General features: G+C 38.1%; 2 protein-coding genes across 5 annotated transcripts in view; one reads left to right on the top strand and one right to left on the bottom strand.

Annotated features, from left to right (window-relative positions):
- Positions 1-4935: 4935 nt before the first annotated feature.
- On the top strand, positions 4936-11123 carry nrbf2b (nuclear receptor binding factor 2b). Of its 2 annotated transcripts, XR_014032126.1 has the most exons (5): positions 4936-5145; positions 6504-6588; positions 9048-9088; positions 9180-9906; positions 10021-11123. XR_014032126.1 is itself a non-coding variant. In XM_081393180.1 (4 exons), the coding sequence occupies exons 1-4, from the start codon at positions 5116-5118 to the stop codon at positions 9789-9791; spliced, it is 768 nt and encodes a 255-aa protein (XP_081249306.1). In that variant the 5' UTR covers positions 4936-5115; the 3' UTR covers positions 9792-11123. The 2 variants fall into 2 exon arrangements, 1 of the variants encoding a protein (XP_081249306.1); XM_081393180.1 differs by having other exon boundaries at positions 9180-11123.
- A 1091-nt stretch (positions 11124-12214) lies between these two features.
- Positions 12215-22329, bottom strand: part of jmjd1cb (jumonji domain containing 1Cb) — a 162752-nt gene continuing 152637 nt past the window's right edge. For all 3 annotated transcript variants that reach the window (XM_081393177.1, XM_081393178.1, XM_081393179.1), the window contains 10 exons: positions 22062-22261; positions 21495-21773; positions 18712-18880; positions 18536-18626; positions 18233-18363; positions 17622-17744; positions 15964-16103; positions 15630-15806; positions 14441-14572; positions 12215-13106 (listed from right to left, as the gene is read on the bottom strand). In XM_081393177.1, coding sequence (XP_081249303.1) covers positions 13011-13106; positions 14441-14572; positions 15630-15806; positions 15964-16103; positions 17622-17744; positions 18233-18363; positions 18536-18626; positions 18712-18880; positions 21495-21773; positions 22062-22261 — 1538 coding nt within the window. In that variant the 3' untranslated portion in view covers positions 12215-13010. The remainder of the gene's footprint in view (positions 13107-14440; positions 14573-15629; positions 15807-15963; positions 16104-17621; positions 17745-18232; positions 18364-18535; positions 18627-18711; positions 18881-21494; positions 21774-22061; positions 22262-22329) is intronic.

Here is a 22329-nt window from a genome sequence, read left to right as displayed (position 1 = left end):
TCAAAAATACAGTAAAAACAGTCATATTTTGAAATATTATGGTAACACTTTACAATAAGGTTCATTTACTAACATTAGTTAGTTAATAGATTTATTCATCTTTGTTCATTTCAACATTTACTAATACTTTGTTAAAATCTTGTTTACATTAGTTAATGGACAAACATGGACAAACAATGAACAGCTGTATTTTTATGAACTAACGTTAAGAAAGATTAACAAATACAGTAACAAATGTATTGCTCATTGTTAGTTCATGTTAGTTAACACATTAACTAATGTTAACTAATGAACCTTATTGTAGAGTGTAATCAATATTATTACTATTTAAGATTTTATGTTTTGAATAATATTATATATTGTTTTATAGTTTAATATATTTTAAAATATAGTTTATTTTTGTGAATTTTCAGCATCATTGCTCATTGCAAGGACCTTTCAGAAATCATTCTTCTCAAGAAACATTTCTTATTATCAATGTTGAAAACAGTTGAGCTGCTCAATTTTTATTTATGAATTTTTTTCAGGATTCGTTGATGAATAGAAAGTTTAAAAGAGCATTTATTTGAAAAATAATGTTTTTTTTTTTTGTAAAACCATAACTGTCTTTACTGTTACCGTTTAGATCAATTAAATGCAGTAATAATTTCCTTTAAAGAAAAACCCTGACCCCAAACCTCTGAACAGTAATATCAGGTTCACACTGTACTTCTCACAGGAAATGGAAAGTGAAGTAAACGCATTACATTGTGGGAGAAGGCACAGTGTTACGAAAAATGTAATAGGTCTACACATTCAGAAAAAGTGCATACAGAATATACGTATATATAGTATCCTGCAGCATTATAAGTGTAGAATTGTTGAATGCTTTTCCGAACATGAAAAACCTAGCCTATGATGCTTCAGAACACCACAGCTCAGAAGACATTATTCATGCGCTAAATAAAGGATCAGTCACACAAATGTACAGCAGCATGAAACCGGTTTACAATGAAGCCCACACTGAAGCACAGCAGTTAGGATGGCTTTGAAGGAGAAAAGCAGGCTAACTTTGCACCTCAGAGGCAGAAACAAAGGAGAGTCTGTTCCAGTGGCCTGTCGTATGAACGGCCAGACTTTTTTTCAATGAGTTATGACTCGATTCACATTTGTCCGTTGTCTCGATGGACACCCACAGCGTTCCAGCGATGGCCTTCTGATACAGTACACAAAACACAGAGAGAGATTTGCAGTGTCCCTGCTAAATATGGGTTGTTTACACTAATAAGCAACATGACTGAGTTATGAATCACAAATATTATATTTAGAGTATATACAGTATAGTGGCCAGAGGGGATATTTGATTTTAATGACCTTGCAAATCAAATATGAGGAAAATATTATATATATATATATGGTTTAATGGTTTTATTTATTTATAAATAAATATAAACCCTACTTCATTGGTTCTCTCTTGTTTTTGCATGCATGTGTTCATATTCATAATTTATTTGTATGACAGCCAGCCAAAAAATTTGGTATGGGTCATTGTGTTATCACAAATAAAATGATTGACTCTAAACACAACATCGTAATATTCTGACAAAATCTTTAACAAACTTTAGATATCATTTGAATAAAGGGTGAAGAAGGCCGGACATCACTTTTGGCCACTACTGTATCTGCAACAAGATTTCAAAATGGACAAACATTTTCCATCAAATTCATGCCAGACCAAATGGTCTAAGCTGTGCTATCAGCATTAATCGACTCATTTGTGTCTTTTTTGTATTTCTCCCGAGGATTTTTTTTTTTTTTGAGAACCAGGTGAGACAATGAATTAACAACAGTGAATTAAATTGAACTCAATAGTGGCACTATTGTCTTCTGTAGAGCTGCTTTACAGTTAAAATTGAAGTTGTTTCATAACTGATTAATTTTGCAACATTAACTCATATTTTTCTGTTTATTACTGTGAAGCTGCCTTGAAACAATCTGTATTGTATAAAGCGCTCTAAATAACTGTGACATGACTTGACTAAGCTGACACTATAATTAAACATAACTAAGAAGTCTATTAAAGGGATAGTTCACCCACAAATGAAACTTCTGCCATCTTTACTCTTTATATTTAGTTGTTCCAAACCTGTATGAATTTCATTCTTCTGCCAAATACAGAAGAGGAACCAAACAGTTGACGGTAGCCATTGACTTCCATAGTAGGAAAAAAATACCGTCAACTGTTTGGTCTCATGAAAGAATCCCTTCTGAGCAATATATGTGAAATGTACCGGTATTGTAATATCATTTGAATGTAAAAAAAGTATGAACTCAATCAAACAAAAGCTGCATAGGGCTGATCAAAGGTTCTTATATGAAATGTGCATTGGCCCTGAGAAGCGTGTTTAGGCTGTGATTCACGAGGCGGTATCAGTTCCCGTTCTGCTCTCTATTAGTAGTAATTGAAGAGCATTTGGATAAAGCAAGTGGCAATTGACAAAAAAAACAAAGTACTTGAGCTGATGATGTCACTGACCAATAAGTGCACTCTTTGAATGAACAAAATATGCTGTGCAAGGAAGAATCTCCAACCGCTGGACAGAGAAGCAGAGCATGTGATGCTGCCTGTGTCTTTGATGGACATGTATCATATAGATTCAGTGCTTCTACATTGTTACATTGGCCAAAGTGTCCGAGCGACACACATATCCAGGGATAACAGATACCTGTCCCTAACATTACCCGTATTCCACCTCAATAGAAGCAAAAGTATTTTGCAATACATTAACTACATTTTACCTTACAATTTTTTTTTTCTGACAATAGAGCGGAACCTTATATTGCATTTACATTTACTACATTAATCTGATTATTTAGTGAAAAAAGTAAAAAAAAAGTAAAAAAAAAAAAAAAAGCCAAAAGTGACGTTCGACCTAGGAAAACCGACATCTTCACCATTTATTAAAATGATAGCCTATTGAAAATGCGCTAAAGATTTTGTAAGCATATTGCATTGTTGTGTTTGGAGTCAATTCTTTTATTTGTGATAACGCAATGAAAATGCGGACATATGTGCGGACATAATTTTTGTCCAGGCTGTCATACAAATAAATTATGAACACATAACAAGAGAGAATCAATGAAATATTAATAACTGATTATGTTGTATGTTTTTTCCTGTGGGCTTTTTGTTTTAATATGCATTTTTATTTTGCATAGTGAAATAAAACCTGTATCTGTAGTCTGCTAATTTATAATTTTGTCAGAGAAATACCTTAAACAAGTTTAATGTATATTCCCTCATATTTAAAATATATAAAGTATTTTCCTTATATTTTGATGGTTTGATTAAATTTGTAGGACCATTAAAAACAAACATCCCCTGTAGACATCACTTTTGGCCACTACTTTATAAGGATAAATGTAACATTGCTTGCTGTTTATGAAGGAAGGCTCAACCTTTGAATAACCCCTGAACTTAGATGAATTAGTAATAAAGTTGACATAAAGGTGAAGATGGGCTGATGAGGGAAGCCGGAATAATTGTGACTGGAGCCATGTAATGCATTGTGCTGCATTATTTACTAAATATACCATTTTATATATTATATACATTTATAGTGAATTTGTATTAGGCCTATATTTTATGTTTATTTATGAATATTTGTTCAATTATCTTAATATTTATACCAAAATAATATTATGTTGCTTTGTTGTTATGTTGTTGATTTAAAGTACCCATGGTGTAGGCTACAAAAATCAGAAAGCAATATTTTGCGTTTATATATCATATATATTTAGGGATTTCAGAGTGCTTGTACAGGTCAAAAAAGGAAACATACGTTTAACAAAAAAAAAAAGGTAATTTGTAGGACAGAAGCGTCCTCTAGTGGTGAAGTAACATCACAGAACTCCAGAACAGCGTTTGAACATCATATTAAGAGACGCGTTTTGAGGATAAAACATGTTATTGTGATATGATTTCGATTTTTTAACAGCCTTCACAATTGCTAAGACGCTAAACCCCATCCTCTGTACCAAATTCTCCAAAGGCCTAAATTTGTCGAATAAATCACTCTTTCTGCAAAACCTTAAACAAGTTCAGGTAGTTAGACACCATTTGCAAATCTCATGCACTCTTTTTGCAAAACTCTTACAGCATTCTCACTCACTAAAACACATATTTGCACTGTGATGCACTTGTGTTGCTAGAATGTATTACACAAGCAGAAAAAGTTAAAAGGATAGTTCATCATTTACTCACCCTCATGTCGTTCCAAACCCGTAAGACTTTCGTTCATCTTCGGAACACAAATGAAGATCTTTTTAATGAAATCTGAGAGCTTTCTGTCCCTCCATTGACAGCTTCACAACTGACGCTTCAAAAAGTTCATAAAGAGATCGGAAAACTGATCGATATATGAATGGACTCGATCGCTTTATAGGGTGTAATTTTTTTTTTTACTTTTTTTTTTTTTTTTACTTTTATTCACATGATATAAACATCCTTATAGTTTCTTTTAGTTTTTACAGTTATAGGCTACAATATTCAATACAATATAGCATACTTTCAGTACAGTATACAACACAACATTACTAAGTTGTGGTATACTTTTTAACGTAAATTAGTTTGCTGTATGCAATATAGGCCTACTTTTTTTTTCTTTTTAACTGTAAACTCATGCTCTGGAAGTTGTGTTCTCCAGTTTTTGATGCTGTGTCTGATGAATACCGTATTGTTTATATAGCCTGATGTGTGTATGACCTGAAAGCATTGTTCGACTTTGAGAACAGGTGAAATGGCTTTGAGGCGATTGTTTGATTTTGCCTGAAGAGTCGGTGGTTTTGTGAATGTAGTTTGAAGACTTAGTTTTGTGTTTAATGTTGTTGTGAAGGTTTCTAGAAATGTGTTTTAGCAATCGTGGAAATAAAAATGACGAGAGGAACAGCGTTTTCACGACACGCAGGTCGTAATGTGACGCGGCGGTGACGTCGCGGAGGGGGAAGTTGGTGTTTTTGCTCGTCTATTGTAGCAGTGGATGAGTAACCGGTGAAACCAGAGTCTCTGGTCCCGGTAAAAACACAATAATGTGCCAATGAGTCCCTCGTGTAGTTGAGGCTGTAGTCGATGAAGGAATGGAGGTGCTGGACAGTCCTCTCAATCTCGTAAGTGTTTGTTTACAAGTCACATTAGCATGCTAGCTGCTGTTAGCTTAGCCGCATTTAATCACTGAACAAATTAAAATACAGCTGCGAAGAGGTTCACCTGTCCGGAAACACGTGCAGCCATTTACCCGGGTTTTTAATTACGTTAACCGTGATGTGAAGGCTTCGTATAAACCGTGTTCAGGTTTTTATGTAAGTTAGTCTGTCGGAGTTAGCCTGTTTGTTGACTGCTGACAGCTGATCACCTTTAAACAAACAAACACACAAGTAGCCTACTTTATTAACATATGACTCTAAATGTGTGGTTTATTATTTCCTAGAGTCTTATGACGTTTATGCCAGTAAGTTACGGTATTGAAAGCTTGGTTAGATTATTAGTTTGTCATTGTAGATTATATTATCAGCACAACAAAAGATAAAAGCAAATCATTGGATCTGTTTTTTTTACACATCTTTCTCCTCCTTCTAGCTATATTGTGATATTTAAATAACTTAATAAATGTTAAGTTATTTACTTAAAAAAATACAGATATTATATAAATACAATATACATATGACATATAGAAGAGTGTATTTAGTAAGTTTTGCAGTCAAGACATATATTATGGCTCCAGTGACAAAGAAGTCCAGGGGTTATGTAGTAGAGGACGAGCCCTCCATCATAGACAGCAAGCCAAGCCTTTGGTATTCTCCCCTTCTGCTTCAATGACATGACCATAAGGAAAACCTGATAATCACAGTCTCCAGCATGATTTTAATACCAGGACAAAAAAAAAAAAAGTGTTGTCCGAACCAAGCAAACCGAACTAGAAGTGTGAACACACCCTAAAGCTACATAAGAAACTTGAGTTCATATTTCATATAACCCTTGTGTAATTATGAGGTTGTCGATGGAGAGTTTGAGCAAAAGACTAGTTCCCAGTAATTCCTCTGGACTGCTTGGAGAACTACAGAACAATAGAATCAGATCTAAATAAAGCTAGTGAAGGAGGGATGACAGAAGCAGTCACATCAGTTTGGATACCCTTCTGCTGTGATTGAAAGGTTTAGATGAACTTTCATTAAAACTTCATGTAGGTTGAGAGTTTTTCAGGGGAAATCCTCTAGAACAGGGGTGTCCAATCCTGCTGCTGGAGGGAACTGTCCTGCAAAGTTCAGCTCTAACCCCAATTAAACACTTGATCAGCTAATCAAGGTCTTACTAGGCACTAGAAACTTCCAGACAGGTGTGTTGCTAAACTCTGCGGGACAGTGGCCCTCCAGGACCGAGTTTAGAAGCAGGAAAGCTGTCATTGATTATCTGTACTGTTATCAGTCACATGATGAAATAATGTAATACGTTATATCATCTCTTTCAGGCCCATCAACAGTGCAGGAAAGCAGACCGCTTGGTGGCTGCTGGGAAATTTGAAGATGCCATCTCCTGCCACAGAAAAGCTGCAGGTGGGTTTCTGTTTTAAGTGATTCTCATGGGGACATCTATAAAAATACAGCTTAGTGAAACAACTCGTGCTTTCGGATAGCAAATTATTCACAGTGGTAAACAAAATGTCTGTTATTGTAATTCACATTAATTTAATAATAGGAAAATAATACAATCTATTATTTAATTATTTAAATATCCTATTCAAAATATGAAAATTGGCACACTGTAGTTTTAATTGTTTTCTGTCTTACATTTTATTTCTCAAAATGGTGGATATAATTGAAAAATATAATTGAAATGCTATACATTTGACTCATTTAGTTGTGCAAGCCGTAATTTACATAAATGTAGATAATAAATATATTTTTTAAATGATTGCGTACTATAATAATGGCCTGTTTAAAAAGTTTACATGATTTAGATTTTCTTTTCCTTCTTGACAGCTCCCATTTGCTGTAGTGGAGCGGAATAGATTTTTGGATTGATCCCTTCTTGTAAATTTACAGATGTAAATGCGTACGGTAATTAAAGTACCATACAACCTCTGTGTTTGTCAAAAAGCAGTTAGTCATTTTTCGTGTGGTGGCAGAAAAACACAGACTTTCTGGATTTGGATGGAAATAAATTCACAGACTAGCCAGGGCTTGACATTAAAAATAATTATTTCAGCAGTGGCATGTCACTCCTACTAGCCACTTTGGCAGGTTTAATTTTATATATATATACATTTTTCAATTGTAGACTTTTAAAAAGTCACCACATCCAATGTAGTGTTGTGGAAAATATCGATTTTTCGATAACATATCGATACTGAAACATCTGAAACACTTCCAATGCTCATTTTCCACAGAAAAGATACACAATACCAGCTGCTCTTTCCCGCTCTCTCATCTCTCCGACAGCGAGTTACACACAAACCCGCCTCTCCTCACTCACTCGTTTCATTTACTCCGGATCAATATTGTTGTTGTTACAGGGCTTGAATTTAGGTGTGGGATTGAGCATAATTTTACTCATTCAGTACTAAATTTAGTTCTTTTCCGCTGCTTATTGCACTTAAAAAGTCAAATACACACAAAATAATGTCAAAATGCCAGTCTTGGCGAGTATTCACATAAATACAGTCAGTTATGCTTTAAGTGAACGTAACATAAAATTCAGTTGAGAAAGAAATTCATATGTAAAAGTATAATGGATCCGTGTGTCAGGTCTTAAAGTGACAGCAGCTTAATATACCGGCTGCCAAATTATGAGATAATATTAAAAATATCTATATGGTAGTTTTCCCCAAAACTGAGGCCAGTGAAAATGCAGAGTGGCTAGTAACTTTGGAAAACCACTAGCCACAGTGGCTGGTAGAGCTGTCAAAAGTACCAACTTCGATACGAAGTCGGTACTGAAATGTAAATATTGACGATACCAGCATTTCCCTCTAGCATTTTGAGCTCTGTTGAACGGATTCTTAAACACCTCTGATTGGCCATTGTGTCGACACGCTCAACATATATGTCTGTGATTGGCTACAATGATCAACAAAGATGATCAACAATGAAATATTTGACGCTCTTCACCAAGCGCTCACATAAGCCCCTTTCACACAGCGCGATGATCCTGGCAAATTGCCAGAACGCCTTCTGTGTGAACGCAAACACGACCCGGGATCCAGTAACATTGCCGTGTTCAGTCCCGTAACGCGCGCTGTGTGAACAAAAGCCACAATAATGCCGTGTCGTAGTGATGACGCTGAAGCCGGGATCGTTCGATCAACGGTACGTAATGCACAAGTTTATGATCGAATTAGAGAAAAAAATGCACAAGCGTGGTTTCTCGAGAGAGAAATCGCAGCTCATAAGCAAACTTAAGACGCTAAGTTAATAAGTCAAACTTAATGAAGCAATAATCAAACGAACCCGGGTCACTTTATCCTTGTATTTTCCGGAATCTCTGTGTGAAAGGGGCTACAGATACACACATGAGCATTTGAAAGCAGGCGTCTTTCAACGGATCCCTAATATATCTGCTGATAGACGGCACTTTCAAATAGTTCCGCTTGTATCTGTGTAGGTGTTCGATGAAGAGCGTCAAAGACAACATGTTTTTGAAGCGTTGATCATTTTAGCCAATCACAGACATATATGTTGAGCGTGTCGACACAATGGCCAGTCAGAGGTGTTTAAGAATCCGTTCAACAGCGCTCAAAATGCTGGTATCGTCACATTTTTTACATTTCAGCACCGACTTGGTACCGAAGTCGGTACTTTTGACAACTCTAGTGGCTGGTGAAGAAAAAAGTAAATGTTGAAATGGCCTTACATCCCCATGAGAAACGATTACCGTCAAAAAAACTAATAGCCTAGTGCTTCAGTCTCCTTGAGGTTTGTCTCACTTAAATTCTATGACTAGCACTGGGCTCGATCTGTGATTGAGAAACCAGCTCTGGAAGCGTGTGCTTAAAGAACCTGTCGTTTCTCCACAGAACTTCTCAAGGAAGCCATGAAGCTCACGGAGTGTGAACAGGTACGCCTAGATGCTCATCATAGTCCGGTATTGTTTTTTATTATTATTTTGCTGTGTGGATAGATCAGTTCTTGAGATGTTCCCTCCGCAGGCACGCTTGTCTCTGGAGCTTCAGAGGGACAGTCACATCAAACAGCAGAGACTGATCGAGGAGCGATGGAAGCGAGCTAAGCGAGAGGACAAGCCCAGAACGCTCCAGCATGTCTCCTCCTCAGACCAGACGCCACGCCGTTACCTACAGCCAGGAGGAACGGCCCAACCCTCCGAACGCGAGTACGACACCTGGCTGTACCTCCTGAAGAACAAAGGCACCGTCCCAGAGCCCTGCGCCGGCAGCAAAGCCCAGAAAGACGACAAAACCCGTCTGGAAGAGCAGCAGACCACCATCGATGACCTACGCAAGCTGGTGGACCGCCTGGTGTCTGACAATGAGCGGCTGAAACAGGAGAACGAGCGGATACGGGCGGAGAACGTGCGGCTGAAGAAGGAACACTACGCTGACGCAGACTTCGTGGAGAAGTCTGAGCTCTGGGTGCTTCCGCAGACGGCCGAGGAGCGCAAGGCCAAGGACATTCCCATCCCACAGCTCCCTCCACTGGAGATGCCCACTCAGGAGATCCCTCTGGAAGACCTGCCCGGACTGGAGCTCCCTGAGGACATCCAGCAGGAGCTGCAGGAGCTGCTGGACGGAGAGAAGCTGTGAACGCTCACGCACCAAAGGGAGACTTCCATCGCCATCGAGTGCCCGAGGAAGCGCATTAGAAAGATCTGGAAACGCGCTCGGTGGCGCAAACGATGGTTCGCTCGGCCGTCGGCAGGTTTGGTTCACGGCTTTTGATTTTGGATATACGAAGAACGAAAACAGCTCTATTTGAAGTACGTGTGCCTTTTCGAACATTTCTAACGCATTTTTTTTTTTTTTTGTTATGAAGTACAAGGGAAAAGACATCGGAGACGAACAGATTCTGTCGGACACTATGCTATCAGACTTTTTATCAGCAAAATCCCACTTGGAATTGAAAACTATTTCCTACACAGACACTGTGAATTACATCTATAATGTGTGTGTGTGAGTGTGTGTGTGTGAGGGTTTTGTGCAGTACCTGTGTTCATGCAGTTTCAGTCGTCTATCAACAGCGCAGATTTAGGGCATAGAGGAAGCCAAGAGGCATCAATGCAATTAGTTCTGCGTTCTGTTTCCACACACAGATAAGCAGCTTTGCGGCAGCAGCTCTTGTTTCGCCTTATTGCAGAAGTCCTGTAGACTAGAACGAATCATCTCCGCCAGATCGCCAACAGCCGTGCTAATAACCGTGGATTAGTTCTATAGGAGAAGGGACTTTGGGACTGAACATGAGTGTGAAACGATTGCATTCAGAACTATAAGCAATAATCATGTCATGTGCTCCAGTATCACCTCTTTGTTTCTCATCTCTACGGTTTCCCGCTCAGCTGTGTCATTCTTCAGCATAGGAATGGAGTTGTCCCGAAACACATCAGGAACTCTGGATGAACTGACGTTGTCATTGGTTCTTTTGAAGCTTCATTTGTGCATTGTACTCATCAATCAAGGATCGTCTGGATCACGATGCTAATATTTTCAGGTTACTGATTGCACAATCATACATTGTCTAACAATAAACCAGGTTCACTCCTCACACTAATCAAAAGCGTACCAACATGTGCCAGACGCGCCTGGGAAGAGATGAATGTATGGCTCATATTTGTGTCATGAAGAGGGAACCAAATCCACATTTTGCTCTTTTTATTATTATTATTATTTTTATTTTTAATTCGATGTTTAATTACTGGTTTACCACAGTAATCAGGGTGCGTCAGATTGTTTTGTTATTTTACATTTTGTTTTACGATGTAAAAATCAATGAAAATCATACGACGAAAGTGTTTTGATGCATGAATGGCTGTTCTACAGTAGCTGTACGTACAAGATTTAGATATTGAAAACAAGAATTTATGTATAATTCTTTTGTGAGTTTACTTGTTCTGACAAGCATTAAAGATTTTAACAAGTGGATGCATTAATCTGAGTTGTTTGTCCACCTGCTAGTTTTGCTGTTATGCTCTTAATACAGTAACAAAGGTCTATTAGATGAGTAACTTTCAAAGCTATTGAAAAAACAACAAAGTGGTCCACATTTGTGACTGCACATCTGATGCATTCTGTGTTAATGCACTCATTTCTATGCTGCCTGGCAACTGAACTGTTTAACTTTAACATAAATTCTTTGTTTAATTAATAGTTCAAATATTCCCGACTGTCTCTCTATTAAATACGAGGTCATCATTTCTAAATTTCCACAACAGCTCAACAGCGTCCTCTTGTGCCCAATCTGTGAATGACAGCATGTGTTTCAAAGCGGGCAAAATTTGCCTAGTGGTTAACATTATTTTCTCTCGCTTTTGGAGACATCAGCAATTTGTTACATTCCGATGAAAGACTGTGAATCTGAAGAAACAACGTGGGAACAAACTCGTGTGACCTGCGCAGCGAGGCTCGTTTTAGATGAAATAAGCTACAGTAATGCATGCAGCACGATTACATTGCTGAGTGTGATACATTGTGACTATATACAGACACAAATATACAGTAGTGGCCAAAAGTGACTTCGCCCTTTATTTTAATATAATTAAAAACGTGTTTAAGATTTTGTAATCATATACTTGGAGTCGATTCTTTTCTTTGTCATAACGCAATGAAACATGGCAAATAGTGCAGACAATTTTTGGCCAAGCTGTCATACGCAGAAATTATGAACACATGCAAAACAAGAGAGAATCAATAAATTTTTTATAACTTATGTTGTGGTCAATGTATGCTTTTTCCAATGCATGCTTTTGTTTTTCTTTCCCAGTGAACTAAAACCTGTGGCTGCATCATATACTTTTGTTAGATAAATACCATAACCAAGTGTATTGTTTTGTTCTTCCCTATAAAATATATATATTATTTTTCCTTATTTTGATGGATTAATGGAACTTGTAGGGTCATTAAAAACCAACATCCCCTCTGGACATCACTTTCTGACACTACTCTGTGTGCGTGTGTGTGTGTGTGTGTGTGAATTTCTCTTTCAGCTTGTCAATAAGGCAAAAGGCAGGCATATATTTGATAAATCCATTTTAATGGAAAATGTAAAACCCTTTTGAACTTCAATGTACAAAGCATGTAACACTTGCACTTTAAAATTTGAAATTGAAGCAAGCCATGTTTAAAAAAATACATCAGTGAATGTATATATGTATATATTTACACAGCATAGTACGATTTCCTTTTTCCATTGAACTTCAAAAGTTCACCATAGTAAATCTGAACATAAAAAGGAGAAATGAGTTTTCTTAAATAAATTACAACTTTTTTTTTTTGTAAATGTCTCCATTTTACAGTGAATACTTCTTAATAAAATGCTGAAGTGTTATTTATTAAGTCTTTCTTTACATAATAGAACTTTACAATGTTTACAATTGTTTGGCAGTTCTTTTTCTCAAAAGATATGGCATGAGGACACGAGACAGCGGATCTCTCTCACAGTAACTCCAAGTCTCCAAAGTAGTGAGCGGCATCAGAAATCCATTAGCAAACTGTACAAGTCACATTTACATTTGATCGAGAACAGAGCAGAGCTCCTGAAAATAAATACGATTCTCCACTGAAACTATACAGTAGGAAAGAACATAAGGGGAACGAAAGCAAACAGACGAACAAACACTAGTTGTGACAGCGGCGCTGCCGGATTATCTTCAGATGTGGCGTGTCAATCACAGTCATCCTGATGGGCTATACTGCTATGGTGTCGGTAACAAATAAATACAGTTTCCTGGTGTGTGTTTTCTCTCTGCTTGGCACTGGAGGTTTGCGGTGTGAGCGTTAGTGTGCATATTTGGGGGAACGTGTCGACGGGTGTCATGAGTTGGTCTCCTCTTCCTCCTCTTCCTCTGCGCAGCACCTCTTTAATGTTCCCACGGCATTCTTCACGCAGTGGTAAAAGATGTTCTTGACCTGAGAGAAACGGCAGGCTGTTAGAATGACGCGACTGACTCGCACATGGCAAGCCGTTTTAACTTTTATTCATTTCCAGGATATGAATTGTTGATATCAAGAATTACATTTTTAGATTACAAATACAAGAATTGTTGATATCTGTAATTATATTTTCACTAGTGAAATGTCACCATAGGCTGCCATTCAAAATCAATTGTTGATATCAAGAATTGATTTCTTACTAGTAGAAATATAATTTTTGATATCAATAATTACATTGTTACTAGGGGTGGAACGGTACATGTATTCGTATTGAACCAAAACGGTACGGGCGTCACGGTTCGGTGCTTAAATTTACACGGAGAATACACGGTATAAAAATAAATAAAACTCGCGTGCAAATTAATTAATGTAATGCGGAAATACTGTTAGATACGCGGGTTCTTTAGGGACACCTAAAGAGAGAGAGAGAGAGAGAGAGAGAGAGAGAGAGAGAGAGAGAGAGAGAGAGAGAGAGAGAGAGAGAGAGAGAGAGAGAGAGAGAGAGAGAGAGAGAGAGAGAGAGAGAGAGAGAGAGAGAGAGAGAGAGAGAGAGAGAGAGAGAGAGAGAGAGAGAGAGGCGATTGTTGATATACAGAATAGACATTTCAACTAGTGACAGTTGAATTCTTGATATCAAAAATAAATGTTTTTACTAGTAAGAATTGTATTTCTGATATGTGAAACTGGAATTTCAACTAGTAAGAAATCGATTCTTGATATCAACAATTGATTTTGAATGGCAGCCTATGGTGACATTTCACTAGTGAAAATACAATTACAGATATCAAGAATTATAGTTTTTACTAGTTGAAATTCAATTGTTGATATCAAGAATTATCACTTTAACTAGTGAAAATTTAATTGTGGATATCAAGAATTAGCATTGTTACTAGTGGAAATGTAATACCTGATATCAAAAATAGCCATTTTTACTAGTAGAAATCTAATTCCTGATATCAATAACTATCATTTTAACTAATGAAAATTGAATTGTTGATATCAAGGATTCATATCCTGGAAATGAATAAAAGTTGAAACGGCTAGCCATACTCGCATGGCTGAAGACGAGAGCCGAGAGAGTGGAGACTGATGAATGACAAGCCCACTGGGACCCTTATTTTGAAATGCTATTGCTGTTTTTGGCCCCACAAATGTAAGACCATAAAAAGATATTTATGACCTTAACTTTGATTTTCAAAGTTGATTTTCAACACATTTTTAACACTTTTTAAGGACCCGAGGAACGTTGATATTTGTAACTCATGTCGTAAAATGCATCTGAAGATTTTTCCAGTGTGTTTGAACTCTACCTGTAGCTTATCTTCATAGTTGATTTCCTCTTTGGAGGATCTGAGTTCCTGGGTTAAGTGGAACGAATGCACCACATGCTCCGGAGAGACGAAGTCATTGATCACCTGGACACAGCTGTGAAGGTTCTGCACCTGTACGGATGAGACACACACAAACGTGAGTGTGCGCTGATGGGACTATATCATAAAGACTCTGGAACTTTAGCTAGTACAGAAAGAGGAAGTGTGCCTGGGATTGGTTCATTATATACGCTCATCTTCCCTAAATAACATACAGTATGTGTAACTGTAAATAAATAACTCAATTTTGTTGTACACAACCTACTAGCAATCTACAATCAAACCCACATGCCTTCTGTTGTTTGACTGATAGATCATACTTTTTTAGCAAGTCAAAGGCATTTTTATTATAATTCTAAAACTGTCCTCCAGGTAATGTTACACGTGCCTTTTTTCTTTACTCATTTTTATAAAGTAGACGTAAGAATGACTTTTATATTGTTCGTAATATTTTAAGATGAGCGCCTACTGGAGTGAAGCGACCCATACATTATTTTCAGAAAAATCATGTTAAAATGTGAGTATCAAATGATACATTAGGATTTTGAGGAACATTTATTGGTTCATCTCTCAATCATCATTATATTACATTGCATTAAATGTTTTGCCTGCACAATAAAAACTACAGGATATTGATCATTAAACTAAGCATTTAAATATCATCTTACTGAAGACACATTATTGGGGGATATAGCATGACAACTGATATTTGTACGTATTTCTAATCTCATTGATTTACATTACAAGCTATCAGAATCTTTCCTTTTTGGACATATAAATATCAGCAACTGCATTAAATAGTGTATTTTCCCCTGTATGAGCTCCATACTCTCCTACATCATTCTATATGAGCCATAAAAGCCAGATCTATAAAATATGATACTCAACAAAAAACATATGTATACACATATATATATACATATATTTTTTTTTAATAATTAAATGACATTCAGACATTACGTGTGGATTAAGTGTCTGAACACTTGCTAGCAACACTGTAAACAAGACATCCTTAAGCTTTGTTGCTTTCCATGTCAATCAAGTGGGCTATTTTTGGTCTGAATAATCAATAACTATCTAAAACTATCATGATCTGCTCATTGCAGAAGAGGAAGGAGTGCAACGAGACCTGGTGCAGAGCTCCGGCAGGAATCAGGACTGAATCACCCAGAAACTGCACCACAGTCCAGCCCTGAACGGCGTGCTCATCCAGCAGACGCTGGCGCAGCTTCCGGCTCAAGTACCAGCCCGGCTCACGGATGGGGTCGTGATCCGCTGGGATCTCCACGCCCTGCTCTTTCGCCACCTGTCACGCACAAACTTTGAGTTAAACCAACAGCACACGCACAACATACCTGCAAACATGTAAGGACGCAAGGTTTCACGAGGACACTCGCTCAGAGAGAGGGAGTGAGCGTCGCCTCAGTGATCCACTGTATTATTTTAAATCAAATCAAAATAACCTTGTGCAGGAACTCTTTAATCTTCTCGCCGTCTTTGCTCGTGTAGATGTGCCACAAGGCTCCGGGAGTCTCGCTCGAGTCCTTTAATCTTTTCTTCACGTTGTCATCCAGATCTTCCTCCTCCAGCCTCTTCAGCACTCCTGTGTGTTTGGCACAAACACATTCATGCGGTTACACAGCAAACACATCACACAGTCAGCTTAATTTTTTACAAAGGCAGGGAGCGCCTTCCCCCTTTGAAGACGGAGCGATGTTTAAAAATTAATGGAGAAGTGTGTGTGTGTGCGTGCGCATCTGGCTTATATATATATACTCCTCGTGTCTGAGACAGTGGTCTAAAAATAGAACGGCCATCGCAGAAGGAAAGAGAGAAGGGAGAGGAGCAGCTGTGGGCGACGGGATAGTAAGACAAGAAATGTGTCGTTCAGAAATCACAACCACAATCACACCGATGAACGTCTGTGTGAACTATGCCAGTACAATCATAAAACAAGTCATTTACACACCGTATATCTAAGGCACGGGGGGGAAAACTGCCTGCTTTTTTACACAACAGACGATAAGGTCTTGCTGCATCTCTCTGATGAATGCATGTTGTCATGACTTATGAAGACATGTTTGCTTGGGGTCAAAGGTGATCACCAATGGCAGTGGTTCTCAACCAGGGGGCCGTGACCTCAGCAAACATTCAAGGCAAATTAAATGATTTAAGACAAAACAAGCATTAAAATAGCTAAAAACGACTAACATTAGTTAGGTTAGACAGAAAGCGGAGCAGGACACTGAGGTCTCTGAACTGGGGTCACCCCTTCGGTTTCATTTTTCATTTAGGGTTAGGGTTAGGGTTAGGCTTCAACAACTTGGAAAGCCTGGATACATGAGGTAGCCCTAATGTTAAAAGTGGGACTTTTAGATCTGGATATGTCATGAAATTAATAAAATCTTGAAGCGCCATAGGCATATTTATATTGATCATACCTTTTTCTAGTTTTGCCAAGTTTTAAAATATCTTATAAATATAAAATAAAGTACATAAATATATAAAGTAAATATTTATTTTAAAAAAATCCTTACCCTAAACACTTATCCAGTAAATCAAGAACAAACGGAATAGTCATGGGGCCTTCGAACATGGGCCTTGGAGTCAAAAAGGTTGAGAACCACTGACCTATGGTGCTTCAGATGTAACATCATACCCTGAATAGTTAAAATGGCTTTTAGAGAACTGTCTACTCTAGTGGACACCCATCGGATAATTACCTGTAGACGATCAGAGAGAGCGCAGATGATGTCATGTAAAACTACAAATGGTTTTCAGTTGATACCATAGTAATATGGCCCTTTAATGTGAAACTTCTCCATGGTTTGGATTGAGTTTTTACTGATTTAATCTGATGAGTGCAGAGAAAAGCTCTTTGCAGTGCTGCTATGGCCATGTACAGGCAGGGAAAACTCATTCCAGATGCATCTCTCACATTTCATTGTTTCCAGGGTGGAAACCATGTTCTGTGTTTTTTTTTTTCCTCTGAGCTCAGGGGTTTATGGAACAATTCAGCTCTAGCAGAGGCTTTTCCCCCGCCGTCTCTTTCTCTAACACGGCTGACCAAGTTAACGGACAGGCTGTTGACAGTTGCGTGGCGAGCTGGTCTCAGGCTTACCCGTTTTGGAAAGGACACCATTCCCTTTAGCCACTCCAACATAAACCAGCACGCTGACGATGTCAGACACCTCCATGTGCAGGCTAGCTGTGCCAAAGTCCTGCTCCTGAGATGCCGCCACACCTGTGACATGGATCATACATCATTCAAGTCAGCATGTTATCAAAACATTCAGTTTTTCATTCCCATTTCATTTCATTTCATTTCATTTCATTTCATTTCATTTCAATCCCATTTAAATTAAGCATAATTAGGCAATACAACAATTACCACCATGATAAACAAATACTTTGTAAATAGTACAGCATTTTTGCATTACAGTAACAGCAGATTTTTTTCATGTCACAATTTAGAGGAAAATATTCTTAATTATCATGAAAACAAAGTCACAATTCAAACAATCTAAACGGTCCTAAAAAAGGCCACATTTTCTTTTTGCAAAAGTTCTTTTTTATTTTCTTTTGGGGTGAAATATGACAAGTTTGATGAGATCCTTCCAGTAATTTAATATAATTTTTGATGAAATTATTAGTTTTTCCACCGTAAAGCAATGCAGTAAACATAGCAAGCTACTAATAAATCTGCCTGTGAGAATGTGAGAGAGACAGTACCGTAAGCGCAGCAGAGGCGCGGGCCCAGGTCCGGCCGCACAAAGAAGGAGGGCAGATGGGAGGCCAGGTTGAGGTTTCCCTCGGGGTCTGAATACTCAGGCATGGGGAGGTTCTTCATGAGATCATCATACCTACACAATGAGATGACGCACATGCTAAAACAAGACTAAAACAGAGCTATATCCGATCAGAATGTACGAATGAAATGTTTAGTGTCGTGAAACAGCATTCACAACCCCTAAACCAATTTCTAAATGTCTACTTAGCAAATCTACTCCTTGTGTTCCTAAGTTAATGAGTTACCTGGAGGGCATCAAGGCCATAAACTCCTCGCCTGAGGGCCAGTCTTTCAGTCGATACACCACGCTTTCTCCATCTTTAGACTTAGGACGTTCTGTAGAGAGAGCGTGATCAGCATAAATAGAAACAGACCGATTAATTAGATAAATGCTTATTTGTCTACTTCAGGTGGCACTCACTCGTGAGATCTTCAAACCCGTCCCAGAACTCTTTGACTCCTGAGTTGGACATTACTCCATCCTTGCAGTTCATGAGGTCTCCCTGGTGATCCGCAAACTCTTGGTTGAAGGATTCTGCCTTCCACAAGCTGGCGTTGAGTTTCTTGTGCACCCCAGAGACCAGCACAGGCTGCAAAAACAGCACACAGGAAATGGCCTTTTAATGACAGCTGAGATCACAAACACTACCAAGACTTACTTTTTGAACAGTGGAAAAAAAATATGAGGTCTGGTTAAAAAGAGACATTGCAAGATGGATTACTCTAAAGACTAAAGTTGCAATTTACATTTGTTGAAAAGCCTTAATCTGTGAGTTTATTATAAACTGAGTGCCAAACAAGCATCTGCAAAATTGCGGAGCTCAATAATAAGGATGGCACACTGGCCTGAGGCCTGAGGCCAGTGTGAGTGTTTCGGGCGAGTCGATGGATCAGTCACCTTCCCTTTTGGGCGAGCTTTGTGTTTCATAAATATGAATTTACATTATAAATATGAATGTACATTATAGCAGCTTTATTTCTAGCTTTTCATTTTTTTTCTCTATTTCCAAATATTCTTTTTGTAAAAATATTTTGTGAAGAAAAAAGGTTTTATATCGGTTAAAATAAAAATGTATCAGTCATTTGTGGTAAAGTAAGTAAAAACTGAAACTACTGGCCTGACTGTGCAAACTAAAAAAGCATTTAATATTATTAGTTTTTTCTCAAAAATCCTGAAAACTCTAAAAACAGACAACAGATCAGCCTAAAAACATCCACATGCAAGGCTAAGTAGGGCACATCCTCAGAAATGCGTGCACTACACAGGCAGCTAAATATACACAAAGAGTCTCATACGAATCTATAGTAACATAAAACTGACTTTTTTCATGTCTTCACTTATCTTGGATTTGTCTACTGAGATCAGTGCTATTTATTCTAGAACTGCCTTCTCTGGGATGAATATTTGCAATACTGTCTGACTATTTTAGAAATTTTAGAAAAGAAACATAATAACAATGTCTACCCTTTGAAACAGCCTTTGCATTGAGCACCTTAAAAATTCTGCCTACAAAGGCAGCTTACTAGGTTTTCCAAGAAAGCCTATGTGTTGGGAGACCAACATTTCATAATGTCAGTTTACTTCCTGCAGAGCTGTAAAGTCATGGTCCACTGAGCAGAAGTCAATAAATGTCATCTTGGAAAAGGAAGTACAGCTCAAACCCAGAGCGGCAGAGACAGAGGCTGTGTCCAAAATCTCCCTCTATACCCTTATCTAGTGTACTATACAGTCATTTGAAGTGATGTACAACACCATAGTGGGCAATATTGAGTGCATTCATTCAATCCTTTAATGCACCCCAATAATGAGTGTACGGCCAATGCACATGTAATGCACACTAATGTCCATGCACTGTAAGTGCTGTGCCAAATTAATTACTGAATCTCGCCATAAGATGGCATCCACAGCCCTTTTGGTGTAAAAAGTGGAGTAATGGGTATAGGGGCTGATTTCGGGATGCAGCCAGAGACCTCTGTTTGCGAAAAAGGATGTATGCCTCAAGATTTCAACCTCACACCTCTTCTGTATCCTTCTGTCCATTAGAGAAAAACAGATTTCATTGTAAAGTACCTATATGCCCACTTGAAATGTTCTGCATTAGAGCAGCACATGTGAAGAGGCATTACATCTTATAAAAGCATCAAAGCACTTAATGTCTATAATTGCCTTTGTGAAGTGGACACTGAATAAATGGTCTCTAATGTATGCCGCCTTTCTCTCTGGACACACACTGCACATATAATGCAGACTGAAGTAAGACAAACCAGACAACAACTGTCTGCTGAGCTAAAGAGACACTAGCCAGCGGTAGTCATTTACCAAATTTTACATAAATAGTGATATTATAATTTTTTCTTATTGTATATTTAATATAATAATAATTATTATTATCATTATTTTTCCAAACAAAAGCAAATAGTACTTTCTTTGATTTCAAATGTTAAACCAAAGAATTTTTATTTTGGTGAAAATTTCGACAGGGAGGCCTTAAAACTTGTCTATAACAGATCTCTCATTACAAATTTTGGAATACGTTTGGCGAGTATTGCGTTTTCAAATGCACAGCACTTGCAGAGATGAAGTTTAAGTCATAGCTTCACTATATAACTCGTAAGACTATATTTATATAATTACATTTCAGCTTCTGCGATTTGATAATCAAACCAACTGGCAAGAAAAGGTGCAAAAATTTGTGAAAATTCATGGCAGAAATCCAGTCATTGTAATAGAAATTCCCCACACAGACCAACAGAAAGCTGCTTGGTTTGAAAGTGACTTCTGTGTGAGCAGTGCTTAATCTCAACGCTTTTTTCATGCCAAACGTCACTGAAAATTCGCTAATGTGACCGCACCTTAACACTGTTTCATATACTCGCCAGTGGCAATTTTTTATTTGATGCTTGGTTCATTTTCCACACAGTCCTCAGGACACAAAATATGGAAATTCACTGGATCAAGGAAACAAAATCAAGCATAGATGGATAATGATTCTCTTTAACACTGAGAGGTACACAAAATTATTAGGATTATCCTGGCAGCAAGAATATCAGTGGAAAAGCCTAAAGAGGAGTGACCCAAAACACTACATGAGAATTGGGATTTGTCTGCCGTTTTGGCAATTTTTTGGCTTCAAAAGAACCACCGCTCCAGCAGAACAGAACGTAATGTAAGATTCAGTATTTTTGTGGGTTTGTTTCACAGACCTGTCCTTGTCTCCAGCACTCCCTGAAAAGTTTCCAGTTGTTGCTATTGCGGTGGTCTTTGAGCCAGAGCAGCCTGCGTTCGTAGAGCCAGCAGTGAGAGATGTCAGTGTACAGTTTGGGCGTTTCTTCCACTGCTTTCTTTTTCTCTGCTTTGGGCTCCTCCAGAGGCTCGTGCTTCAGGTTCAGCTTGGTGCCACGGCCCGCTGGGATCTTGTTCTCCACCACAGAGGCGATGATGTCATCCAGGATGTTGGGCATGCTGCGACCACTCTTGACAATCTGTGGAAGACAACGAATGAAACTATAAGCTATTTTAGGACAATGAACATTAGTTTTTGTATATTTATATTGTCCACCAGTCAAAAGTATGGAAATGCCAAGTCATTCCTTATTATTACTATTGCTAATAATTACTAAAAAGCTCATTTTAATCATAAACCTTTATATCAAAAGCTTTTTAAAGTCAAGCATGTGCATACTTTTGATTGGGTGTGTATATGTTACCATCTCTGTATGCTAATACAGTCTCTCTGTTTGAGTGTGTTCAGTAGATGTTGCTTTTCTGACCTGCGAGGCAGTGGAATACACAGGAGCGAATGCGATGCCAGCATCAGTGGAGCCCAGGCGCAGCTTGCCTGCGGTGGTGGTGAGGAGGTCTCGTAGGGTTGATCCCTGCTCCAGGGATGATGCTTTACTGTGCAGAGACTCCAAAGGATCTGACTGATCCTTCTCCTCTTTTATCTTCCCTACCAGTGACTCCTTATTTTCTGCAGGAGAGAAGCACAGGTGTACAACTGTTCAAACCTCAGATTTCAATCTCTTTCACATCATATGA

This window comes from Scardinius erythrophthalmus (genome assembly GCF_964197995.2).
Source record: "Scardinius erythrophthalmus genome assembly, chromosome: 18".
In the NCBI taxonomy this organism is placed as follows: domain Eukaryota; kingdom Metazoa; phylum Chordata; class Actinopteri; order Cypriniformes; family Leuciscidae; genus Scardinius; species Scardinius erythrophthalmus.
Note: the sequence above shows the minus strand (reverse complement) of the source record. Positions and strands in the feature narration are given on the sequence as shown.

Bases quoted from the DNA above. Each gene is read 5' to 3' on its own strand.
- nrbf2b (XM_081393180.1), top strand. From the start codon at position 5,116: ATGGAGGTGCTGGACAGTCCTCTCAATCTC. The intron at 5,146-6,503 runs GTAAGTGTTTGT...CATCTCTTTCAG, and splicing joins TGGACAGTCCTCTCAATCTC to GCCCATCAACAGTGCAGGAA. The intron at 6,589-9,047 runs GTGGGTTTCTGT...GTTTCTCCACAG, and splicing joins CTGCCACAGAAAAGCTGCAG to AACTTCTCAAGGAAGCCATG.